Raw genomic sequence first — 25,912 nt, 5'->3', positions numbered from 1 at the left:
GAATCGTGATACAGTCCAGCCATGGTCTGACAGAGCGCTGGAACAGACTCGAGAGGGGCTGAATGGCCTCTTGTTTCTGTGGAACAGGCGCGAGAGGGGCTGAATGGCCTCCTCCTGTTCCTGTGGAACAGGCTCGAGAGGGGCTGAATGGCCTCCTCCTGTTCGTGTAATAGGCTGGAGAGGGGCCGAATGGCCTCTTGTTCCTGTGTAACAGGCTTGAGAGGGGCTGAATGGCCTCTTGTTTCTGTGTAACAGGCTCAAGAGGGGCTGAATGGCCTCTTGTTTCTGTGTAACAGGCTCGAGAGGGGCTGAATGGCCTCTTGTTTCTGTGTAACAGGCTCGAGAGAGGCTGAGTGGCCTCCTGTTCCTGTGTAACAGGCTGAAGAGGGGCCGAATGGCCTCTTGTTTCTGTGTAACAGGCTCGAGAGGGGCTGAATGGCCTCCTCCTGTTCCTGTGTAACATGCTCGAGAGGGGCTGAATGGCCGTCTCCTGTTCCCGTGTAACAGGCTGGAGAGGGGCTAAATGGCCTCCTCCTGTTCCTGTGTAACAGGCTGGAGAGGGGCTGAATGGCCTCCTCCTGTTCCTGTTTAACAGGCTGGAGAGGGGCTGAATGGCCTCCTCCTGTTCCTGTTTAACAGGCTGGAGAGGGGCTGAATGGCCTCCTCCTGTTCCTGTACAACAGGCTGGAGAGGGGCTGAATGGCCTCCTCCTGTTCCTGTGTAACAGGCTGGAGAGGGGCTGAATGGCCTCCTGCTGTTCCTCTTTCTAGTCTGGTTGTGTATCGATATTGTCGTTGACGAGAGTTCCCAGAGCCTCTGGAGCCCCTGACAGAATAGATCGATAGATTGTTCTGGGCTCCAGTGCATCACCCCAGAGATTAAACATTCATCCGGAAAACAGACTCTCCTGCAGAGAACAAGGGATGGAACAGGAGGCCATTCAGCCCCTCTCCAGCCTGTTACACAGGAACAGGAGGAGGCCATTCAGCCCCTCTCCAGCCTGTTACACAGGAACAGGAGGAGGCCATTCAGCCCCTCTCCAGCCTGTTACACAGGAACAGGAGGAGGCCATTCAGCCCCTCTCCAGCCTGTTACACAGGAACAGGAGGAGGCCATTCAGCCCCTCTCCAGCCTGTTACACAGGAACAGGAGGAGGCCATTCAGCCCCTCTCCAGCCTGTTACACAGGAACAGGAGGAGGCCATTCAGTCCCTCTCCAGCCTGTTACACAGGAACAACAGGAGGCCATTCAGCCCCTCTCCAGGCTGTTACATAGGAACAAGAGGCCATTCAGCCCCTCTCCAGCCTGTTACACAGGAACAGGAGGAGGCCATTCAGCCCCTCTCGAGCCTGTTCCACAGGAACAAGAGGCCATTCAGCCCCTCTCGAGTCTGTTCCAGCGCTCTGTCAGACCATGGCTGGACTGTATCACGATTCCATTTACCCTCCCATGTTCCATATCCCTCACTCACCCCCACCACCCCCCAACCCACAACAATCTATCCATCTCACTCATGAATTAATTTGTACCCGGTACGGACGCCATTTTAGTGTGTGAGAGACAGAGAGAGAGAGAGAGGGAGAGATACAGGGTCCGCTCCCCTTTGGGTGGGGAAGTGTTTCCTGACCTTCCCTCACACCGAGCGGCCTGGCTCGAACTTTAACCTCCTCGTCCTGGCCTATTACCCCCCTCTCCCTCCCAGGGGCAATAGTTTCTCTCCGTCGACCCTATCGAATCCTATAATCACCTTAAACCCCCCCCACCGCCACCCGATCAGATCACCTCAAGGGCCCCCAGTACAACAAGACTCATCTGCTTGTCCTGTCCTCGTGATTAAACACATCCAATACCAGATCACCTCACACCTCCTTGGACTTGCCAGAGTGTTTATTGACCAACGAAGGACTAATCCTGAAATGCAGGGATCGCGACAGACAATTAATGCACAGCAAGATCCCACAAGCAGCAATGTGATACTGACTCCAATCATCCCTCCCTCAGCACTGACCCTCCGACAGTGCGGCGCTCCCTCAGCGCTGACCCTCCGACAGTGCGGCGCTCCCTCAGCGCTGAACCTCCGACAGTGCGGCGCTCCCTCAGCACTGACCCTCCGACAGTGCGGCGCTCCCTCAGTACTGACCCTCCGACAGTGCGGCTCTCCCGCAGTACTGACCCTCCGACAGTGCGGGGCTCCCTCAGTACTGACCCTCCGACAGTGCGGCGCTCCCTCAGCACTGACCCTCCGACAGTGCGGCGCTCCCTCAGTACTGACCCTCCGACAGTGCGGCTCTCCCGCAGTACTGACCCTCCGACAGTGTGGCGCTCCCTCAGTACTGACCCTCCGACAGTGCGGCGCTCCCTCAGCACTGACCCTCCGACAGCACGGCGCTCCCTCAGCACTGACCCTCCGACAGTGCGGCGCTCCCTCAGTACTGACCCTCCGACAATGTGGCGCTCCCTCGGCACTGACCCTCCGACAGTGCGGTGCTCCCTCAGCACTGACCCTCCGACAGTGCGGCGCTCCCTCAGTACTGACCCTCTGACAATGTGGCGTTCCCTCAGCACTGACCCTCCGACAGTGCGGCGCTCCCTCAGCACTAACCGTCCGACAGTGTGGCGTTCCCTCAGTACTGACCCTCCGACAATGTGGCGCTCCCTCGGCACTGACCCTCCGACAGTGCGGCGCTCCCTCAGCACTGACCCTCCGACAGTGCGGCGCTCCCTCAGTACTGACCCTCCGACAATGCGACGCTCCCTCGGCATTGACCCTCCGACAGTGCGGCGCTCCCATAGCACTGACCCTCCGACAGTGCGGCGCTCCCTCAGCACTGACCCTCCGACGGTGCGGCGCTCCCTCAGCACTGACCCTCCGACGGTGCAGCGCTCCCTCAGCACTGACCCTCCAACAGCACGGCGCTCCCTCAGCACTGACCCTCCGACAGTGCGGCACTCCCTCAGCACTGACCCTCCAACAGTGCGGCGCCCCCTCTGCACTGACCCTCCGACAGTGCGGCGCTCCCTCAGCACTGACCCTCCGACAGTGCGGCGCTCACTCAGCACTGACCCTCCGACAGTGCGGCGCTCCCTCAGCACTGACCCTCTGACAGTGCGGCGCTCAATCAATACTGACTCTCCGACAGTGCGGCGCTCCCTCAGTACTGACCCTCCGACAGTCCGGCGCTCCCTCAGCACTGACCCTCCGACAGTGCGGCGCTCCCTCAGCACTGACCCTCCGACAGCGCGGCTCTCCCTCAGTACTGACCCTCGGACAGTGCGGCGCTCTCCCTCAGCACTGACCCTCCGACAGTGCGGCGCTTCCCCAATTTACATCCACCAAGGTCGTAACGCCGCTCATTTGTACGTGCTCGAAGCAACACACATTGTTACACAGTGACGCATCCTCTGCACACTAAAGGAATATGATCAAGGAACATTCGATGATTTACCCAGGAGCTTGAGTAGCCTCAGGTTCCCTGCTTCCTTCTCCATGGCAATGCTGGTCGACTTGTGAAGGGGTGAGCTCCCTTTCCCCTCTCAGGGCTGACGTCTGGTGTCCTTCCATCAGTCCTGATGAGTGCAAAATGGGAATCCTCCGCACATTGTCTCACTTTTCAGCAGCACTGACATCTCGTACTCCCACGTGACCGTTGTGATTCTGTATAAATCATTGGTTGCTCATTAATTCTTTCTAATTACAATTATTTTCACCCAGACCACAGTTGTTCTATTCTTTACATTAGTTTCAGGCGATTTACGATTATTCTGAAATTATTCGTCATGTTAAGAGTGTAAATGTTAAAATTAAATACAGTGACAATTAAATACAATTTGTTTCAATAATCTTATTCATCGGCACTATTGCACTTTTATTATTAACATTGATTAATGAGTGATTATTGATTATAAATTATTGGATATTCATTGTATTAATTTATTAATCCAACTGATAGATCCTTTACCATTTACAGCCGTTGTGAATATTGATCAATTATAGATTATTGATTAGGTTAACTATAACTATTAGATTACTTCTAATAATTTGGTACAGTGATACATTATTGTATTAATTATAATTAGTTTTATTATTGATTAATAAATTATTGTATTCATTATAATTCGAAGTAGTTTTATTCTTGATATTGATAATTTATAAGTTATTGTGTTAATTATACTTAGAACCATGGAAATGTTACAGCACAGAAGGCCATTCGGCCCATCTTGTCCATGCCAGCCCGAGGACACCCAGGCGCCCTTTCTAATCCCACCTTCCTGCACCCGGCCCATCGCCCTGCAGTTTACAGCACTTAAGGTGCAGATCCAGGTACTTTTTAAAAGAGTTTAGAGTTTCTGCCTCTACCACCAACTTGGGCAGCGAATTCCAGACACCCACTACCCTCTGTGTAAAAAAGTTCTTCCTCATGTCCCCCCTACACCTTCTGCCACTTATCTTGAATCTATGTACCATGGTTCTAGAATTCTCCATCAAGGGAAGCAATTTTATCCTGTCCACTCTATCTATTCCCCTCATAATTTTGTACACCTCAATCACGTCACCTCTCAGCCTTCTTCATCCTGAGGAAAATAACCCCAACCTATCCAATCTCTCCTCGCAGCTACACTTTTCTAACCCTGGCAACATTCTTGTAAACCTCCTCTGCACTCTCTCCAGAGCTATTACATCCTTCCTGTAATGTGGTGACCAGAACTGCACACAATACTCCAGTTGTGGCCTCACCATTCCAGCATTATATCCTTACTTTTATATTCTATACCTCTGCCAATGAAGGAGGGCATTCCATATGCCTTCTTTACAACCTTGTCTACTTGAACTGCTGCCTTCAGGGACCTGTGCACTTGTACGCCAAGATCTCTCACTTCATCTCCCCCTCTTAGTATATTCCCATTTATTGTGTAATCCCTGTAACTGTTTGACCTCCCTAAATGTATGACCTCACACTTCTCTATGTTAAAATCCATCTGCCACTTTACCGCCCACTCCACCAACCCATCTACATCGTTTTGGAGATTATGGCTCTACACGATCCACTACTCGTCCAATCTTTGTGTCATCTGCAAATTTCCCAATCGTGCCCCCCATGTTCACGTCCAAATCGTTAATATAATAACACAAACAGCAAGGGTCCCAACACCGAGCCCTGTGGAACACCACTTGAGACAACTTTCCATTCGCAAGGGCATCCATCGACCATTACCCTTTGTTTCCTGTTACAAAGCCAACCTTTTATCCAGTTTGCCACATTACCCTGAATCCCATGGGCTTTTACTTTCCTGACCAATCTGCCATGTGGGACCTTGTCAAATGCCTTGCTACAATCCATGTACACAACATCCACTGCACTACCTTCATCAACCCTTCTTGTCACTTCCTCAAAGAATTCAATCAAACTTGTGAGGCAAGACCTTCCTTTAACAAACCCATGCTGACCATCCCTGACTAGTCCATGCCTTTCCACATGACAGTTAATCCTGTCTCTCAGGATTGATTCTACTAATTTGCTCACCACCGATGTAAGACTAACTGGCCTATAATTGTTTGGCATTTCCTTTGATCCCTTTTTAAACAATGGAACTACGTTTATATTTCTCCAGTCCTCCGGTGCCTCCCTGTATCTAGTGAAGATTGGAAAATCATCCTCCGAGCATCTGCTATCTCCTCCCTGACTTCCTTCAGCATTCGAGGTAGTTTTATTATTGATATTATTGATTATTAATGAATTTTTGTATTAATTATAATTATAAGTCGTTTTATTATTGACATTATTGATAAATTGTTGTATTAATAATAACCTAAGTAGTTTTATTCGTGACATTATCGATAAATTATTGTATTAATTATCATTGTAAGTAGTTTCATTATTGATAAATGATTATTAATTACAATTCTAAGTAGCTTGATTATTATTATTGATAAATTACTGTACTAATTATAATTCTAAGTAGTTTTATTATTGACATTATTGATAAATTATTGATTATTGATAAATTATTTTATTAAAATTATAATTAGTTTATTATTGATAAATTACTGTATTAATTATAATTCTAAGTAGTTTTACAATTGACATTATTGATAAATTATTTTATTAATTAAAATTATAATTAGTTTTATTATTTATATTATTTGTTATTGATAAATTATTGTATTATAATTCTAAATAGTTTTATTGTTGACATTGATAAATTATTAATTATTGTATAAATTATAATTCTAAGTAGTTTTATTATTGATAAATGATTGATTATTGATAAATTATTGTTTTAGTAATAATGCTAAATAGATTTATTGTTGACATTGATAAATGATTGTATTAATAATAATTCTAAGTAGTTTTATTATTGATTATTGATAAATTATTAATTATTGTATTAATAATGTTTGATTGACATTATTGATTATTTATGAATTATTGTGTTAATTATAACACTAAGTAGTTACATTACTGATAAATTATTGATTAATGATTGTATTAATGATAATTATAAGTTTGATTGATATTATTGATAACTTGATTATTGATAAATTATTTTATTAATTAAAATTATAATTAGTTTTATTATTGATATTATTGATAAATTATTGTATTAATAATTCTAAATAGTTTTATTGTTGACATTGATAAATTATTGATAAATTATTGTATTAATTATAATTCTAAGTAGTTTTATTATTGATAAATGATTGATTATTGATAAATTATTCATTATTGTATTAATAATTAGTTTTATTGCTATTATTGAATTATTGTATTAATTATAACACTAAGTAGTTACATTATTGATTAATGATTGTATTAATGATAATTATAAGTTTGATATTATTGATAAATTGATTATTGATAAATTATTTTGTTCATTATCAATTGACCCTTTTCATCTGCGACAACGCCGGGGTCTTTCCTCATTTCTCCGGCGCGCTCTGATGACGTTGCGCCGAACGTCCTCCTCCCCCCCCCCGCCCCCCCCGCGCCCAGGCAGGCGGAAGTGACACGGCCGGGCCTTAGCCCGGCAGTGACCTCAGCGCGTCGGCGGCGCCGGCTCGGGGCCTGGTCCGACTTCCTGTTTCCGGTCCGGCGGCTGCTCGGGGGGGGGAAGATGGTGCTGATCAAAGAATAGTGAGTGAGGGTCCGGGAGGCAAGAGGCAACCAACCCCAACCTGAACCCCCCTCCCCGACCAACTCCCCTGGGAGGTGGGGGCCAGGGAGTGGGAGGACCAGCCCAGTCCTCCCAGGCCAGACAATGGGAGGAGGGGGTGGATTAGGGAGGAAGGGGGGGGTTGGGAGGGGGTTAAAGGGGGGTCATTGGGAGGGGTCAATCTGGGGTCATGGGGAGGGGTCGCGATTCATGGAGGGGGGACCCACCCCTCCCCTCCCGTCCCCCTGTTTTTACCCCCCATCCCCCCCCTCCTCACCGCCCCCCACCCCAGACCCCCCGTCTACCCCTCACCCCCCCGTCTACCCCTCACCCCCACCGTCTACCCCAGACCCCCCCGTCTACCCCTCACCCCCACCGTCTACCCCTCACCCCCACCGTCTACCCAATTCCCACCGTCTCCCCCATTAACCCCCGAACCCCCCCGGCTACCCGACTCCCCCATTACCCTCCCCCCATTACCCTCCACTCCCCCCTCCGCTCCCCAGACCCCCCGCCAACCCGACTCCCCCATTACCCTCCCCCCATCTCTTCGTCTACCCGATTCCCACCGTTTCCCCCATCATCTCCCCCTATACCCCCTTCAACCCCCTGTCTGCCTCATTCCCGCTGCTTCTCCTTGGGGGTGTGGGAGGCGAGGGAATGGGTGGGGAGAGTCAGTGTATATGGGGGTGTGGGAGGCGAGGGAATGGATGGGGAGAGTCAGTGTATATGGGGGAGTGGGAGGTGAGGGAATGGATGGGGAGAGTCAGTGTATATGGGGGTGTGGGAGGCGAGGGAATGGGTGGGGAGAGTCAGTGTATATGGGGGTGTGGGAGGCGAGGGAATGGGTGGGGGAGAGTCAGTGTATATGGGGGAGTGGGAGGCGAGGGAATGGGTGGGGAGAGTCAGTGTATATGGGGGTGTGGGAGGCGAGGGAATGGGTGGGGGCGAGTCAGTGTATATGGGGGTGTGGGAGGCGAGGGAATGGATGGGGAGAGTCAGTGTATATGGGGGAGTGGGAGGCGAGGGAATGGATGGGGAGAGTCAGTGTATATGGGGGTGTGGGAGCCTCCCTGACTCTGACTGGGGAGAGTCAGTGTATATGGGGGTGTGGGAGCCTCCCTGACTCTGACTGGGGAGAGTCAGTGTATATGGGGGTGTGGGAGCCTCCCTGACTCTGACTGGGGAGAGTCAGTGTATATGGGGGTGTGGGAGTCTCTCTGACTCTGACTGGGGAGAGTCAGTGTACATGGGGGTGTGGGAGCCTCCCTGACTCTGACTGGGGAGAGTCAGTGTATATGGGGGTGTGGGAGCCTCCCTGACTCTGACTGGGGAGAGTCAGTGTATATGGGGGTGTGGGAGTCTCTCTGACTCTGACTGGGGAGAGTCAGTGTACATGCCGTCTCTGGGGAGGTGGACAGTACAGCTGATGTTTGAAGTGATATATTTTGGATTGTGTTCCTCTGTCACTGTGCACAGTTCTCCGCTGAAACTCTAACAATATTCTCTCTCTCTCCTTCTCCTTTTTATCCTCAATTTAGTCGGATCCTCCTCCCCTGCTCAGTGGAAGAGGTAAGTTGCTGTACACTGGGCCAGACTGCATTTCCCCTCCGCACTTCCGACTGACTGGTGACAGGGATTTTACTCTGTATCCAAACCCATGCTGTACCTGTCCTGGTGTAGAGGGAGATTCACTCTGTATCTAAGCCCGTGCTGTACCTGTCCTAGGAGTGTTTGATGGGGACAGTGTAGAGGGAGCTTTACTCTATATCTAACCCCGTGCTGTACCTGTCCTGGGAGTGTTTGATGGGGACAGTGTAGAGGGAGCTTTACTCTGTATCTAACCCCGTGCTGTCCCTGTCCTGGGAGTGTTTGATGGGGACAGTGTAGAGGGAGCTTTACTCTGTATCTAACCCCGTGCTGTACCTGTCCTGGGAGTGTTTGATGGGGACGGTGTAGAGGGAGCTTTACTCTGTATCTAACCCCGTGCTGTACCTGTCCTGGGAGTGTTTGATGGGGACAGTGTAGAGGGAGCTTTACTCTGTATCTAACCCCGTGCTGTACCTGTCCTGGGAGTGTTTGCTGGGGACGGTGTAGAGGGAGCTTTACTCTGTATCTAACCCCGTGCTGTACCTGTCCTGGGAGTGTTTGATAGGCACAGTGTAGAGGGAGCTTTACTCTGGATCTAACCCGGTGCTGTACCTGCCCTGGGAGTGTTTGATGGGGGACGGAGTAGAGGGAGCTTTACTCTGTATCTAACCCCGTGCTGTACCTGTCCTGGGAGTGTTTGATGGGGACAGTGTAGAGGGAGATTTACTCTGTATCTAACCCCGTGCTGTACCTGTCCTGGGAGTGTTTGCTGGGGACGGTGTAGAGGGAGCTTTACTCTGTATCTAACCCCGTGCTGTACCTGTCCTGGGAGTGTTTGATAGGCACAGTGTAGAGGGAGCTTTACTCTGGATCTAACCCGGTGCTGTACCTGCCCTGGGAGTGTTTGATGGGGGACGGAGTAGAGGGAGCTTTACTCTGTATCTAACCCCGTGCTGTACCTGTCCTGGGAGTGTTTGATGGGGACAGTGTAGAGGGAGATTTACTCTGTATCTAACCCCGTGCTGTACCTGTCCTGGGAGCGTTTGATGGGGACAGTGTAGAGGGAGATTTACCCTGTATCTAACCCCGTGCTGTACCTGTCCTGGGAGTGTTTGATGGGGACAGTGTAGAGGGAGCTTTACTCTGTATCTAACCCTGTGCTGTACCTGTCCTGGGAGTGTTTGATGGGGACAGTGTAGAGGGAGCTTTACTCTCTATCTAACCCTGTGCTGTACCTGTCCTGAAAGTGTTTGGTGGGGACAGTGTAGAGGGAGCTTTACTCTATATCTAACCCCGTGATGTACCTGTCCTGGGAGTGTTTGATGCCGTAGGAGTGAATGTTGTTTATTCTCGAGTGTACACTAAGCTGTTTTCTCCCCTGCTCTGTTAGTATCAAGTCGGCCAGCTGTATTCAGTAGCTGAGGCCAGCAAGAATAACACAGGAGGTGGTGATGGAATCGAGGTCTTAACAAATGAGCCATATGAGAAGGATGGCGAGAGGGGACAGTACACACACAAAATCTACTATCTGGAGAAGTGAGTGACGTTTTCAGAGGCTTACAGACTGGGAGTGGGTGGGACAGTGACTCAGTCACTGACCATTCAATATCTGGGAATTAATCCAACACCATAGAGGGAGTGAAGGAACCCTCCCTGTCCTGGGAGTGTTTGATGGGGACGGTGTAGAGGGAGATTCACTCTGTATCTAACCCCGTTCTGTACCTGCCCTGGGAGTGTTTGATGGGGACAGTGTAGAGGGAGCTTTACTCTGTATCTAACCCCGTGCTGTACCTGTCCTGGGAGTGTTTGATGGGGACAGTGTAGAGGGAGCTTTACTCTGTATCTAACCCCGTGCTGTACCTGTCCTGGGAGTGTTTGATGGGGACAGTGTAGAGGGAGCTTTATTCTGTATCTAACCCCGTGCTGTACCTGTCCTGGGAGTGTTTGATGGGGACGGTGTAGAGGGAGCTTTACTCTGTATCTAACCCCGTGCTGTACCTGTCCTGGGAGTGTTTGATGGGGCCAGTGTAGAGGGAGCTTTACTCTGTATCTAACCCTGTGCTGTACCTGTCCTGGGAGTGTTTGATGGGGACAGTGTAGAGGGAGCTTTACTCTGTATCTAACCCCGTGCTGTACCTGTCCTGGGAGTGTTTGATGTGGAAAGTGTAGAGGGAGCTTTACTCTGTATCTAACCCTGTGCTTTACCTGTCCTGGGAGTGTTTGATGGGCCAGTGTAGAGGGAGCTTTACTCTGTATCTAACCCCGTGCTGTACCTGTCCTGGGAGTGTTTGATGGGGACAGTGTAGCGGGAGCTTTACTCTGTATCTAACCCCGTGCTGTACCTGTCCTGGGAGTGTTTGATGGGGACGGTGTAGAGGGAGCTTTACTCTGTATCTAACCCCGTGCTGTACCTGTCCTGGGAGTGTTTGATGGGGACAGTGTAGAGGGAGCTTTACTCTGTATCTAACCCTGTGCTGTACCTGTCCTGCGAGTGTTCGATGGGGACGGTGTAGAGGGAGCTTTACTCTGTATCTAACCCCGTGCTGTGTGTTCTGGTGAAATATTTGACTGTTTGATATTTTTTTACTTATGCCCTGTTTTCTCTCTCAGTAAAGTGCCCCAGTTTATTCGACTGATTGCACCTGAGGGATCTCTGGTTGTCCATGAGAAGGCATGGAATGCCTATCCATACTGTCGCACAGGTAAAACGACTAAATCCCAGATACACGTCCCCTCAATCCATCCCCTCCAGCACGGCGCTCCCTCAGCACTGACCCTCCGACAGTGCGACGCTCCCTCAGTACTGACCCTCCGACAGTGCGGCGCTACCTTAGTACTGACGCTCCGACAGTGCGGCGCTCCCTCAGTACTGACCCTCCGACAGTGCGGCGCTCCCTCAGCACTGACCCTCTGACAGTGCGACGCTCCCTCAGCACAGACCCTCCGACAGTGCGGGCGCTCCCTCAGCACTGCTCCTCCGACAATGCGGCTCTCCCTCAGCACTGACCCTCCGACAGTGCGGCGGTCCCTCAGCACTGACGCTCCGACAGTGCGGCGCTACCTCAGTACTGACCCTCCCACAGTGCGGCGCTCCCTCAGCACTGACCCTCCGACAGCGCGGCGCTCCCTCGGCACTGACCCTCCGACAGCGCGGCGCTCCCTCAGCACTGACCCTCCGACAGCGCGGCGCTCCCTCGGCACTGACCCTCCGACAGCGCGGCGCTCCCTCGGCACTGACCCTCCGACAGCGCGGCGCTCCCTCGGCACTGACCCTCTGACAGCGCGGCGCTCCCTCAGCGCTGACCCTCCGACAGCGCGACGCTCCCTCAGCACTGACCCTCCGACAGTGCGGGCGCTCCCTCAGCACTGCTCCTCCGACAGTGCGGCTCTCCTTCAACACTGACCCTCCGACAGTGCGGCGCTCCCTCAGCACTGACGCTGCGACAGTGCGGCGCTACCTCAGTACTGACCCTCCGACAGTGCGGGCGCTCCCTCAGCACTGCTCCTCCGACAGTGCGGCGCTACCTCAGTACTGACCCTCCGACAGTGCGGGCGCCCCCTCAGCACTGACCCTCCCACAGTGCGACGCTACCTCAGTACTGACCCTCTGACAGTGCGGCGCTCCCTCAGCACTGACCCTCTGACAGTGCGGCGCTCCCTCAGCACTGACGCTCCGACAGTGCGGTGCTACCTCAGTACTGACCCTCCGACAGTGCGGGTGCTCCCTCAGCACTGACGCTCCGACAGTGAGGCGCTACCTCAGCACTGACCCTCCGACAGTGCGGCTCTCCCTCAGCACTGACCCTCCGACAGTGCGGCTCTCCCTCAGTACTGACTCTCCGACAGTGCGGGCGCTCCCTCAGCACTGACCCTCCGACAGTGCGGGGCTCCCTCAGCACTGACCCTCCGACGGTGCGGCTCTCCCTCAGCATTGACCCTCTGACAGTGCGGCGCTCCCTCAGTACTGACCCTCCGACAGTGCGGGCGCTCCCTCAGCGCTGACCCTCCGACAGTGCGGCGCTCCCTCAGCACTGACCCTCCGACAGTGCGGCCCTCCCTCAGTACTGACCCTCCGACAGTGCGGCCCTCCCTCAGCACTGACCCTCCGATAGTGCGGTGCTCCCTCAGCACTGACCCTCCGACAGTGCGGCGCTCCCTCAGCGCTGACCCCTGTGGGTTTTTAGTCCCTGGAGGGCTAATGGGGAGCTTTTGACCCCGTGACTAAGACTGACAGACTGACTGCACCCGTCCCAATGACAGGAAGTGTCCACGTTCCCCCTCTGAGCAGTGAACTGCTCTGACTGACCCTATTCGCTGAGTCAATGTCTCAGCAATTCGCCTATGTGAGGCTGCGTCCGTTCGTGTGGGGGTGTGATGAATGGTGTCAGGCTGTTTGTGAATTAGAGGTTTGAGAACTCGGATGAATGAGTGTCTCGGTCACTAACGGATAATGTCTCCGTCTTTTCCATGTGAAACCTGATGGAACCGCACAGTTGTCACGGTGAGTTTGTACAATCTCTGTCTCTCTCTCTCTCTCGCTCTCTCTCTCTCTGCCTGTCCCTCTCTCTGTCTCTCTGCCTGTCTCTCTCTCTCTCCCCCTCTCCCCGTCTCTCTCTCTCTCCCCCCCTCTGCCTGTCTCTCTCTCTCCCCCTCTGCCTGTCTCTCTCTCTCCCCCTCTGCCTGTCTCTCTCTCTCCCCCTCTGCCTGTCTCTCTCTCTCCCCCTCTGCCTGTCTCTCTCTCTCTCCCCTCTGCCTGTCTCTCTCTCTCCCCCTCTGCCTGTCTCTCTCTCTCCCCCTCTGCCTGTCTCTCTCTCTCCCCCTCTGCCTGTCTCTCTCTCTCCCCCTCTGCCTGTCTCTCTCTCTCCCCCTCTGCCTGTCTCTCTCTCTCCCCCTCTGCCTGTCTCTCTCTCTCCCCCTCTGCCTGTCTCTCTCTCTCTCTCCCCCTCTGCCTGTCTCTCTCGCTCTCTCTCTCTCCCCCTCTGCCTGTCTCTCTCTCTCTCCCCCTCTGCCTGTTTCTCTCTCTCTCCCTCTGCCTGTCTCTCTCGCTCTCTCCCCTCTCTCTTTGCCCCTGTCTACGTACTATCTCTCACTGTCTCCCTCCCTCTCTCTGACAGAATGAATACATGAAAGATGATTTCTTTCTGAAGATTGAAACTTGGCACAAGCCTGACTTTGGGGAACAGGAGAATGTGAGTATGGAATGGTCAGAATGGGAGATCCAGGGGGGAACCAACAGAGTATCCCTGACAATCTGTGCTCCAGTCACAGCTACACTCCTGTATCTCTGGATTACCAGTCCAGTCAAATAACCACTACACTCCCCTATCTCTGGATTACCAGTCCAGTAATATAACCACTACACTCCTGTGTATCTCTGGATTACCAGTCCAGTCATATAACCACTACACTCCTGTATCTCTCTGGATTACCAGTCCAGTCATATAACCACTACACTCCTGTATCCCTCTGGATTACCAGTCCAGTAATATAACCACTACACTCCTGTGTATCTCTGTATTACCAGTCCAGTCATATAACCACTACACTCCTGTGTATCTCTGGATTACCAGTCCAGTCATATAACCACTACACTCCTGTATCTCTCTGGATTACTAGTCCAGTCAAATAACTACTACACTCCTGTATCCCTCTGGATTACTAGTCCAGTAATATAACCACTACACTCCTGTATCCCTCTGGATTACCAGTCCAGTAATATAACCACTACACTCCTGTGTATCTCTGGATTACCAGTCCAGTCATATAACCACTACACTCCTGTATCTCTCTGGATTACTAGTCCAGTCAAATAACCACTACACTCCTGTATCCCTCTGGATTACTAGTCCAGTAATATAACCACTACACTCCTGTATCCCTCTGGATTACCAGTCCAGTAATATAACCACTACACTCCTGTATCCCTCTGGATTACCAGTCCAGTAATATAACCACTACACTCCTGTGTATCTCTGGATTACCAGTCCAGTCATATAACCACTACACTCCTGTATCTCTCTGGATTACTAGTCCAGTCAAATAACCACTACACTCCTGTATCCCTCTGGATTACTAGTCCAGTAATATAACCACTACACTCCTGTATCCCTCTGGATTACCAGTCCAGTAATATAACCACTACACTCCTGTGTATCTCTGGATTACCAGTCCAGTCATATAACCACTACAATCCTGTATCTCTCTGGATTACTAGTCCAGTAATATAACCACTACACTCCTGTATCCCTCTGGATTACCAGTCCAGTAATATAACCACTACACTCCTCTATCCCTCTGGATTACCAGTCCAGTAATATAACCACTACACTCCTGTGTATCTCTGTATTACCAGTCCAGTAATATAACCACTACACTCCTGTATCTCTCTGGTTTACTAGTCCAGTAATATAACCACTACACTCCTGTATCTCTCTGGTTTACTAGTCCAGTCAAATAACCACTACACTCCTGTATCCCTCTGGATTACCAGTCCAGTAATATAACCACTACACTCCTGTGTATCTCTGGATTACCAGTCCAGTAATATAACCACTACACTCCTCTATCCCTCTGGATTACCAGTCCAGTGATATAACCACTACACTCCTGTGTATCTCTGTATTACCAGTCCAGTAATATAACCACTACACTCCTGTATCTCTCTGGTTTACTAGTCCAGTAATATAACCACTACACTCCTGTATCTCTCTGGTTTACTAGTCCAGTCAAATAACCACTACACTCCTGTATCCCTCTGGATTACCAGTCCAGTAATATAACCACTACACTCCTGTGTATCTCTGGATTACCAGTCCAGTAATATAACCACTACACCCCTGTATCTCTCTGGTTTACTAGTCCAGTCAAATAACCACTACACTCCTGTATCTCTCTGGATTACTAGCCCAGTGATATAACCACTACACTCCTGTATCCCTCTGGATTACCAGTCCAGTAATATAACCACTACACTCCTGTGTATCTCTCTGGATTATCAGTCCAGTCATATAACCACTACACTCCTGTATCTCTCTGGTTTACTAGCCCAGTGATATAACCACTACACTCCTGTATCTCTCTGGATTACTAGTCCAGTGATATAACCACTACACTCCTGTATCTCTCTGGATTACTAGCCCAGTGATATAACCACTACACTCCTGTATCCCTCTGGATTACCAGTCCAGTAATATAACCACTACACTCCTGTGTATCTCTCTGGATTACCAGTCCAGTAATATAACCACTACACTCCTGTATCTCTCTGGTTTACTAGTCCAGTCAAATAACCACTACACTCCTGTATCCCTCTGGATTACCAGTCCAGTAATATAACCACTACACGCCTGTATCCCTCTGGATTACCAGTCCAGTAATATAACCACTACACTCCTGTATCCCTCTGGATTAATAGTCCATAATATAACCACTGCACTCCTGTATCCCTCTGGATTACTAGCCCAGTAATATAACCACTACACTCCTGTATCCCTGAGGATCACTGTTCCAGTAATATAACCACTACACTCCTGTATCCCTCTGGATTACTAGTCCAGTAATATAACCACTGCACTCCTGTATCCCTCTGGATTACTAGCCCAGTAATATAACCACTACACTCCTGTATCCCTGAGGATCACTGTTCCAGTAATATAACCACTGCACTCCTGTATCCCTCTGGATTACTAGCCCAGTGATATAACCACTACACTCCTGTATCCCTCTGGATTACTAGCCCAGTGATATAACCACTACACTCCTGTATCTCTCTGGATTACCAGTCCAGTAATATAACCACTACACTCCTGTATCTCTCTGGATTACCAGTCCAGTAATATAACCACTACACTCCTCTATCCCTCTGGATTACCAGTCCAGTAATATAACCACTACACTCCTGTGTATCTCTGTATTACCAGTCCAGTAATATAACCACTACACTCCTGTATCTCTCTGGTTTACTAGTCCAGTAATATAACCACTACACTCCTGTATCTCTCTGGTTTACTAGTCCAGTCAAATAACCACTACACTCCTGTATCCCTCTGGATTACCAGTCCAGTAATATAACCACTACACTCCTGTATCCCTCTGGATTACCAGTCCAGTAATATAACCACTACACTCCTGTATCCCTCTGGATTAATAGTCCAGTAATATAACCACTACACTCCTGTATCCCTCTGGATTACTAGCCCAGTGATATAACCACTACACTCCTGTATCCCTCTGGATTACTAGCCCAGTAATATAGCCACTACACTCCTGTATCTCTCTGGATTACTAGCCCAGTGATATAACCACTACACTCCTGTATCCCTCTGGATTACTAGCCCAGTGATATAACCACTACACTCCCGTGTATCTCTGTATTACCAGTCCAGTAATATAACCACTACACTCCTGTATCCCTCTGGATTACTAGCCCAGTGATATAACCACTACACTCCTGTGTATCTCTGTATTACCAGTCCAGTAATATAACCACTACACTCCTGTATCCCTCTGGATTACTAGTCCAGTAATGTAACCACTACATTCCTGTATCCCTCTGGATTACCAGTCCAGTAACATAACCACTACACTCCTGTATCCCTCTGGATTACTAGTCCAGTAATATAACCACTCCACTCCTGTATCTCTCTGGATTACTAGTCCAGTAATATAACCACTGCACTCCTGTATCCCTCTGGATTACTAGCCCAGTAATATAACCACTACACTCCTGTATCTCTCTGGATTACTAGTCCAGTAATATAACCACTACACTTCTGTATCCCTCTGGATTACTAGTCCAGTAATATAACCACCACACTCCTGTATCCCTCTGGATTACTAGCCCAGTAATATAACCACTACACTCCTGTATCCCTGAGGATCACTGTTCCAGTAATATAACCACTGCACTCCTGTATCCCTCTGGATTACTAGCCCAGTGATATAACCACTACACTCCTGTATCCCTCTGGATTACTAGTCCAGTGATATAACCACCACACTCCTGTATCCCTGAGGATCACTGTTCCAGTAATATAACCACTACACTCCTGTATCCCTCTGGATTACTAGCCCAGTGATATACCACTACACTCCTGTATCCCTCTGGATTGCTAGCCCAGTAATATAACCACTACACTCCTGTATCTCTCTGGATTACTTGCCCAGTAATATAACCACTACACTCCTGTATCTCTCTGGATTACTAGTCCAGTGATATAACCACTACACTCCCGTGTATCTCTGTATTACCAGTCCAGTAATATAACCACTACACTCCTGTGTATCTCTCTGGATTACTAGCCCAGTAATATAACCACTACACTCCTGTATCTCCCTGTATTACCAGTCCAGTGATATAACCACTACACTCCTGTATCCCTCTGGATTACTAGTCCAGTAATATAACCACTACACTCCTGTGTAACTCTGGATTACTAGCCCAGTGATATAACCACTACACTCCTGTATCCCTCTGGATTAATAGTCCAGTAATATAACCACTACACTCCTGTATCCCTCTGGATTACTAGCCCAGTGATATAACCATTACACTCCTGTATCCCTCTGGATTAATAGTCCAGTAATATAACCACTACACTCCTGTATCCCTCTGGATTACTAGCCCAGTGATATAACCACTACACTCCTGTATCCCTCTGGATTACTAGTCCAGTAATATAACAACTGCACTCCTGTATCCCTCTGGATTTCTAGCCCAGTAATATAACCACTACACTCCTTTATCCTTCTGGATTTCTAGCCCAGTAATATAACCACTACACTCCTGTATCTCCCTGTATTACCAGTCCAGTGATATAACCACTACACTCCTGTATCTCTCTGGATTACTAGTCCAGTAATATAACCACTACACTCCTTTATCCCTCTGGATTTCTAGCCCAGTAATATAACCACTACACTCCTGTATCTCCCTGTATTACCAGTCCAGTGATATAACCACTACACTCCTGTATCCCTCTGGATTACTAGTCCAGTAATATAACCACTACACTCCTGTATCTCTCTGGATTACTAGTCCAGTGGTATAACCACTACACTCCTGTATCTCTCTGGATTACTAGTCCAGTGATATAACCACTACACTCCTGTATCTCCCTGTATTACTAGTCCAGTGATATAACCACTACACTCCTGTATCCCTCTGGATTACTAGTCCAGTGATATAACCACTACACTCCTGTATCCCTCTGGATTACTAGTCCAGTGATATAACCACTCCACTCCTGTATCTCTCTGGATTACTAGTCCAGTGATATAACCACTACACTCCTGTATCTCTCTGGATTACTAGTCCAGTAATATAACCACTACACTCCTGTATCCCTGAGGATCACTGTTCCAGTAATATAACCACTACACTCCTGTATCCCTCTGGATCACTAGTCCAGTAATATAACCACTACACTCCTGTATCCCTCTGGATCACTGTTCCAGTAATATAACCACTACACTCCTGTATCCCTCTGGATTACTAGTCCAGTAATATAACCACTACACTCCTGTATCCCTCTGGATTACTAGTCCAGTAATATAACCACCACACTCCTGTATCCCTCTGGATTACTAGTCCAGTAATATAACCACTACACTCCTGTATCTCTCTGGATTACTAGTCCAGTGATATAACCACTACACTCCTGTATCTCTCTGGATTACTAGTCCAGTGATATAACCACTACACTCCTGTATCTCCCTGTATTACTAGTCCAGTGATATAACCACTACACTCCTGTATCCCTCTGGATTACTAGTCCAGTGATATAACCACTACACTCCTGTATCTCCCTGTATTACTAGTCCAGTGATATAACCACTACACTCCTGTATCTCTCTGGATTACTAGTCCAGTGATATAACCACTACACTCCTGTATCTCTCTGGATTACTAGTCCAGTAATATAACCACTACACTCCTGTATCTCTCTGGATTACTAGTCCAGTGATATAACCACCACACTCCTGTATCTCTCTGGATTACTAGTCCAGTGATATAACCACTACACTCCTGTATCTCTCTGGATTACTAGTCCAGTAATATAACCACTACACTCCTGTAACTCTCTGGATTACTAGTCCAGTGATATAACCACCACACTCCTGTATCCCTCTGGATTACTAGTCCAGTAATATAACCACTACACTACTGTATCCCTCTGGATTACTAGTCCAGTAATATAACCACTACACTACTGTATCCCTCTGGATTACTAGTCCAGTGATATAACCACTACACTCCTGTATGTTTTTGGATTACTAGTCCAGTAATATAACCACTACACTCCTGTATGTCTTTGGATTACTAGTCCAGTAATATAACCACTACACTCCTGTATCTCTCTGGATTACTAGTCCAGTGATATAACCACTACACTCCTGTATCTCTCTGGATTACTAGTCCAGTAATATAACCACTACACTCCTGTATCCCTCTGGATTACTAGTCCAGTGATATAACCACTACACTCCTGTATCTCTGAGGATCACTAACCGAGTGACATAACCACTACACTCCTGTATCTCTGAGGATCACTAACCGAGTGATATAACATTCATGTGTTGAATGAGCAGATTTTCAGTTTGCAACAATGGTTAATTTGTGATTTTAGACCCTTTGACGTCTCTCTCCCTCTCTCTCTCTCTCTCTCTCTCTTCCACCCTCCCTCCCCGCATTCTTTCTCTTTCTCCCTCCCCGCTCGCTCTCTCTCTCTCTCTCTCTCTCTCTCTCTCTCTCTCTCCCTCTCTTCCCCACTCTCTCCCTCTCACCCACCTTGCTTTCTCTCTCTCTCTTCCACCCTCCCTCCCCGCATTCTTTCTCTTCCTCCCTCCTCACTCTCTCTCTCTCTCCCTCTCTCTTCCCCGCTTCCCCTCCCTCCCCGCTCGCTCACTCCTCCCCGCTCTCTCTCTCCCTCTCTCTCTCTTCCTCGCTTCCTCCCTCCCCGCTTCCCCTCCCTCCCTCCCCGCTCGCTCGCTCCTCTCTCCCTCCCTCCCCGGTCTCTCCTCTCTCTCTCTCTCTCTCTCTCTCTCTCTATCTCTCTCTCTCCCTCTCTCTTCCTCGCTTCCTCCCTCCCTCCCCGCTTCCCCTTCCTCCCTCCCTGCTCCTTTTGCCCTCATTTTAGGTACATGGTCTGGATCCTGAGGAATGGAAGGAGGTTGAGGTTCTGCCGATCGACATTGCGGACCGGAGTCATATTTATGGCAACGTGAGTACCTTGGCTGCCTTAAATACCAACCCCTCCCCTCACACTGCCCCCACCCCCGAGCATCTCTCCACCCCATCGGCACATCAACTCTCCTCTCTCGATGCAAACCGGTGGGTGTGGGGCTTCATCTGAACAATGCATAGAATCCACCCCCCCATCACGTTGGCATATCCCTGGGGGTAAGCAGGGCAGGTCGGGAAGTACGGTAGCAGAGGGTCCCCTTTGTCAGCCGGGGCTCCGAGCGCGAGAGCAGGAGTGGGGGGCGTGCGGTGACGCTCGGGTTGGACAGTACCGGAGCCAGACCACAGCCTGAGGAGCGTTCCCAATCCCGGTCACTGCCTGATAGGGAACATGAGGGCGCACCAGAGAGGAGATTTCCAGAGGGACCTGCCGGGGCCTGGAGAGCGTTAATGTTGGAGAGGGGGAGGGATTGGAGAGGCTGGGGCTCTTTCCTCTGGGGTAGGGGGGGCGCTGAAGGGAGATTTAATGGAGGGTGGGTAATATTGAGGTGCCAAGGTACAGTGGATTGGAAAGGGTTTGGGTCCATTGGGATTATGGGAGTGAACGGGAAGGGGATAGGGATTATGTACAGTGGGAGTGAACGGGAAGGGGTTTGGGTCCATTGGGATTGTGTACAGTGGGAGTGAACGGGAAGGGGTTTGGGTCCATTGGGATTGTGTACAGTGGGAGTGAACGGGAAGGGGTTTGGGTCCATTGGGATTGTGTACAGTGGGAGTGAACGGGAAGGGGTTTGGGTGCATCGGGATTGTGTACAGTGGGAGTGAACGGGAAGGGGTTTGGGTCCATTGGGATTGTGTACAGGGGGAGTGAACGGGAAGGGGATTGGGATTGTGTACAGTGGGAGTTAACGGGAAGGGGTTTGGATCCATTGGGATTGTGTACAGTGGGAGTGAACGGGAAGGGGTTTGGGTCCATTGGGATTGTGTACAGTGGGTGTGAACGGGAAGGGGTTTGTGTCCGTTGGGATTTTGTACAGTGGGAGTGAACGGGAAGGGGTTTGGGTCCATTGGGATTGTGTACAGTGGGAGTGAACGGGAAGGGGATTGTGTCCGTTGGGATTGTGTACAGTGGGAGTGAACGCGAAGGGGTTTGGGTCCATTGGGATTGTGTACAGTGGGAGTGAACGGGAAGGGGTTGGTTCTGTTGGGATTGTGTACAGTGGGAGTGAACGGGAAGGGGTTTGGGTCCATTGGGATTGTGTACAGTGGGAGTGAACGGGAAGGGGTTTGGGTCCATTAGGATTGTCATCAGTGGGAGTGAACAGGAAGGGATTTGGGTCCATTGGGATTGTGTACAGTGGGAGTGAACAGGAAGGGGATTGGGATTGTGTACAGTGGGAGTGAACGGGAAGGGGTTTGGGTCCATTGGGATTGTGTACAGTGGGAGTTAACGGGAAGGGGTTTGGGATTGGGATTGTGTACAGTGGGAGTGAATGGAAAGGGGTTTGGGATTCGGATTGTGTACAGTGGGAGTGAACGGGAAAGGGATTGGGATTGGAATTGTGTACAGTGGGAGTGAATGGGAAGGGGATTGGGATTGGGATTGTGTACAGTGGGAGTGAATGGGAAGGGGTTTGGGATTGGGATTGTGTACAGTGGGAGTGAATGGGAAAGGGTTTGGGATTGGGATTGTGTACAGTGGGAGTGAACGGGAAGGGGTTTGGGTCCATTGGGATTGTGCACAGTGGGAGTGAACGGGATGGGGTTTGGGTCCATTGGGAGTGTGTGCAGTGGGAGTGAACGGGAAAGGGTTTGGATCCATTGGGATTGAGTACAGTGGGAGTGAACGGGAAGGGGTTTGGGTCCATTGCGATTGTGTACAGTGGGAGTGAACGGGAAGGGGTTTGGGTCCATTGGGATTGTGTACATTGGGAGAGAACGGGATAGGGTTTGGATCCATTGGGATTGAGTACAGTGGGAGTGAACGGGAAGGGGTTTGGGTCCATTGGGATTGTGTACAGTGGGAGTGAACGGGAAGGGGTTTGGGTCCATTGGGATTGTGTACAGGGGGAGTGAACGGGAAGGGGATTGGGATTGTGTACAGTGGGAGTTAACGGGAAGGGGTTTGGATCCATTGGGATTGTGTACAGTGGGAGTGAACGGGAAGGGGTTTGGGTCCATTGGGATTGTGTACAGTGGGAGTGAACGGGAAGGGGTTTGTGTCCGTTGGGATTGTGTACAGTGGGAGTGAACGGGAAGGGGTTTGGGTCCATTGGGATTGTGTACAGTGGGAGTGAACGGGAAGGGGATTGTGTCCGTTGGGATTGTGTACAGTGGGAGTGAACGTGAAGGGGTTTGGGTCCATTGGGATTGTGTACAGTGGGAGTGAACGGGAAGGGGTTGGTTCTGTTGGGATTGTGTACAGTGGGAGTGAACGGGAAGGGGTTTGGGTCCATTGGGATTGTGTACAGTGGGAGTGAACGGGAATGGGTTTGTGTCCGTTGGGATTGTGTACAGTGGGAGTGAACGTGAAGGGGTTTGGGTCCATTGGGATTGTGTACAGTGGGAGTGAATGGGAAGGGGTTTGGGGCCATTGGGATTGTGTACAGTGGGAGTGAACGGGAAGGGGTTTGGGCCCAATGGGATTGTGTACAGTGGGAGTGAACGGGAAGGGGTTTGGGTCCATTGGGATTGTGTACAGTGGGAGTGAACGGGAAGGGGTTTGGGTCCATTGGGATTGTGTACAGTGGGAGTGAACGGGAAGGGGTTTGGGTCCATTGGGATTGTGTACAGTGGGAGTGAACGGGAAGGGGTTTGGGTCCATTAGGATTGTCATCAGTGGGAGTGAACGGGAAGGGGTTTGGGTCCATTAGGATTGTGTACAGTGGGAGTGAACGGGAAGGGGTTTGGGTCCATTAGGATTGTCATCAGTGGGAGTGAACAGGAAGGGGTTTGGGTCCATTGGGATTGTGTACAGTGGGAATGAACAGGAAGGGGATTGGGATTGTGTACAGTGGGAGTGAACGGGAAGGGGTTTGGGTCCATTGGGATTGTGTACAGTGGGAGTTAACGGGAAGGGGTTTGGGATTGGGATTGTGTACAGTGGGAGTGAATGGAAAGGGGTTTGGGATTCGGATTGTGTACAGTGGGAGTGAACGGGAAAGGGATTGGGATTGGAATTGTGTACAGTGGGAGTGAATGGGAAGGGGATTGGGATTGGGATTGTGTACAGTGGGAGTGAATGGGAAGTGGTTTGGGATTGGGATTGTGTACAGTGGGAGTGAATGGGAAAGGGTTTGGGATTGGGATTGTGTACAGTGGGAGTGAACGGGAAGGGGTTTGGGTCCATTGGGATTGTGTACAGTGGGAGTGAACGGGAAGGGGTTTGGGATTGGGATTGTGTACAGTGGGAGTGAATGGGAAGGGGATTGGGATTGTGTACAGTGGGAGTGAATGGGAAGGGGATTGGGATTGTGTACAGTGGGAGTGAATGGGTTTGGGATTGGGATTGTGTACATTGGGAGTGAATGGGAAGAGGTTTGGGATTGGGATTGTGTACAGTGGGAGTGAACGGGAAGGGGTTTGGGATTGGGATTGGGTACAGTGGGAGTGTACGGGAAGGGGTTTGGGATTGGGATTGGGTACAGTGGGAGTGTACGGGAAGGGGTTTGGGATTGGGATTGCGTACAGCGAGGGCGGGTCGGACTGTGTGCAGTGTGAGTGAATTCTTTCCTCTCTCTACCCCTCAGGATTACAAATCAGATGAAGATCCAGCAATTTTCAAATCCATAAAGACAGGCAGAGGCCCCCTGGGCCCCACTTGGAAGGTAGAAGCTCATTAACTCTGCTCTCTCCCCATCTTACTCTCTCTCTCCGCCCCCCTTACTCTCTCTCTCGCTCTCTCCCCATCTTACTCTCTCTCTCTCCGCCCCCCTTACTCTCTCTCTTGCTCTCTCCCCATCTTACTCTCTCTCTCGCTCTCTCCCCATCTTACTCTCTCTCTCGCTCTCTCCCCATCTTACTCTCTCTCTCCGCCCCCCCTTACTCTCTCTCTCGCTCTCTCCCCATCTTACTCTCTCTCTCCGCCCCCCTTACTCTCTCTCTCTCTCTCCCCATCTTACTCTCTCTCTCTCCGCCCCCTTACACTCTCTCTCGCTCTCTCCCCATCTTACTCTCTCTCTCCGCCCCCCTTACTCTCTCTCTCCGCCCCCCCTTACTCTCTCTCTCGCTCTCTCCCCATCTTACTCTCTCTCTCTCCGCCCCCCTTACTCTCTCTCTCGCTCTCTCCCCATCTTACTCTCTCTCCGCCCCCCTTACTCTCTCTCTCGCTCTCTCCCCATCTTACTCTCTCTCTCGCTCGCTCTCCCCATCTTACTCTCTCTCTCGCTCTCTCTCCCCATCTTACTCTCTCTCTCGCTCTCTCCCCATCTTACTCTTTCTCTCACTCTCTCCCCATCTTACTCTCTCTCTCGCTCTCTCCCCATCTTACTCTCTCTCTCGCTCTCTCCCCATCTTACTCTCTTTCTCTCTCTCTCCCCATCTTACTCTCTCTCTCGCTCTCTCCCCATCTTACTCTCTCTCTCGCTCTCTCCCCATCTTACTCTCTCTCTTGCTCTCTCCCCATCTTACTCTCTCTCTCGCTCTCTCCCCATCTTACTCTCTCTCTCCGCCCCCCTTACTCTCTCTCTCGCTCGCTCTCCCCATCTTACTCTCTCTCTCGCTCGCTCTCCCCATCTTACTCTCTCTCTCGCTCTCTCTCCCCATCTTACTCTCTCTCTCCCCATCTTACTCTCTCTCTCCCCATCTTACTCTCTCTCTCACTCTCTCCCCATCTTACTCTCTCTCTCGCTCTATCCCCATCTTACTCTCTCTCTCGCTCGCTCTCCCCATCTTACTCTCTCTCTCGCTCTCTCTCCCCATCTTACTCTCTCTCTCCCCATCTTACTCTCTCTCTCCCCATCTTACTCTCTCTCTCCCCATCTTACTCTC

At 50.1% G+C, this 25,912-nt stretch overlaps 1 protein-coding gene across 1 annotated transcript; it reads left to right on the top strand.

Annotated features, from left to right (window-relative positions):
* The first annotated feature begins 7,004 nt into the window (after nucleotides 1–7,004).
* On the top strand, nucleotides 7,005–24,765 carry LOC144674967 (phosphatidylinositol transfer protein beta isoform-like). The gene is made up of 8 exons (XM_078536057.1): nucleotides 7,005–7,133; nucleotides 8,694–8,724; nucleotides 10,133–10,278; nucleotides 11,353–11,444; nucleotides 13,236–13,243; nucleotides 13,857–13,931; nucleotides 20,880–20,963; nucleotides 24,673–24,765. Exons 1-8 carry the CDS (start codon nucleotides 7,114–7,116, stop codon nucleotides 24,763–24,765), a joined length of 549 nt encoding a protein of 182 aa, XP_078392183.1. The 5' UTR covers nucleotides 7,005–7,113.
* The last annotated feature ends 1,147 nt before the right edge of the window (nucleotides 24,766–25,912 follow it).

The sequence above is a fragment of the Cetorhinus maximus genome, unplaced genomic scaffold (assembly GCF_964194155.1).
Source record: "Cetorhinus maximus unplaced genomic scaffold, sCetMax3.hap1.1 HAP1_SCAFFOLD_872, whole genome shotgun sequence".
Taxonomy (NCBI): Eukaryota; Metazoa; Chordata; class Chondrichthyes; order Lamniformes; family Cetorhinidae; genus Cetorhinus; species Cetorhinus maximus.
Note: the sequence above shows the minus strand (reverse complement) of the source record. Positions and strands in the feature narration are given on the sequence as shown.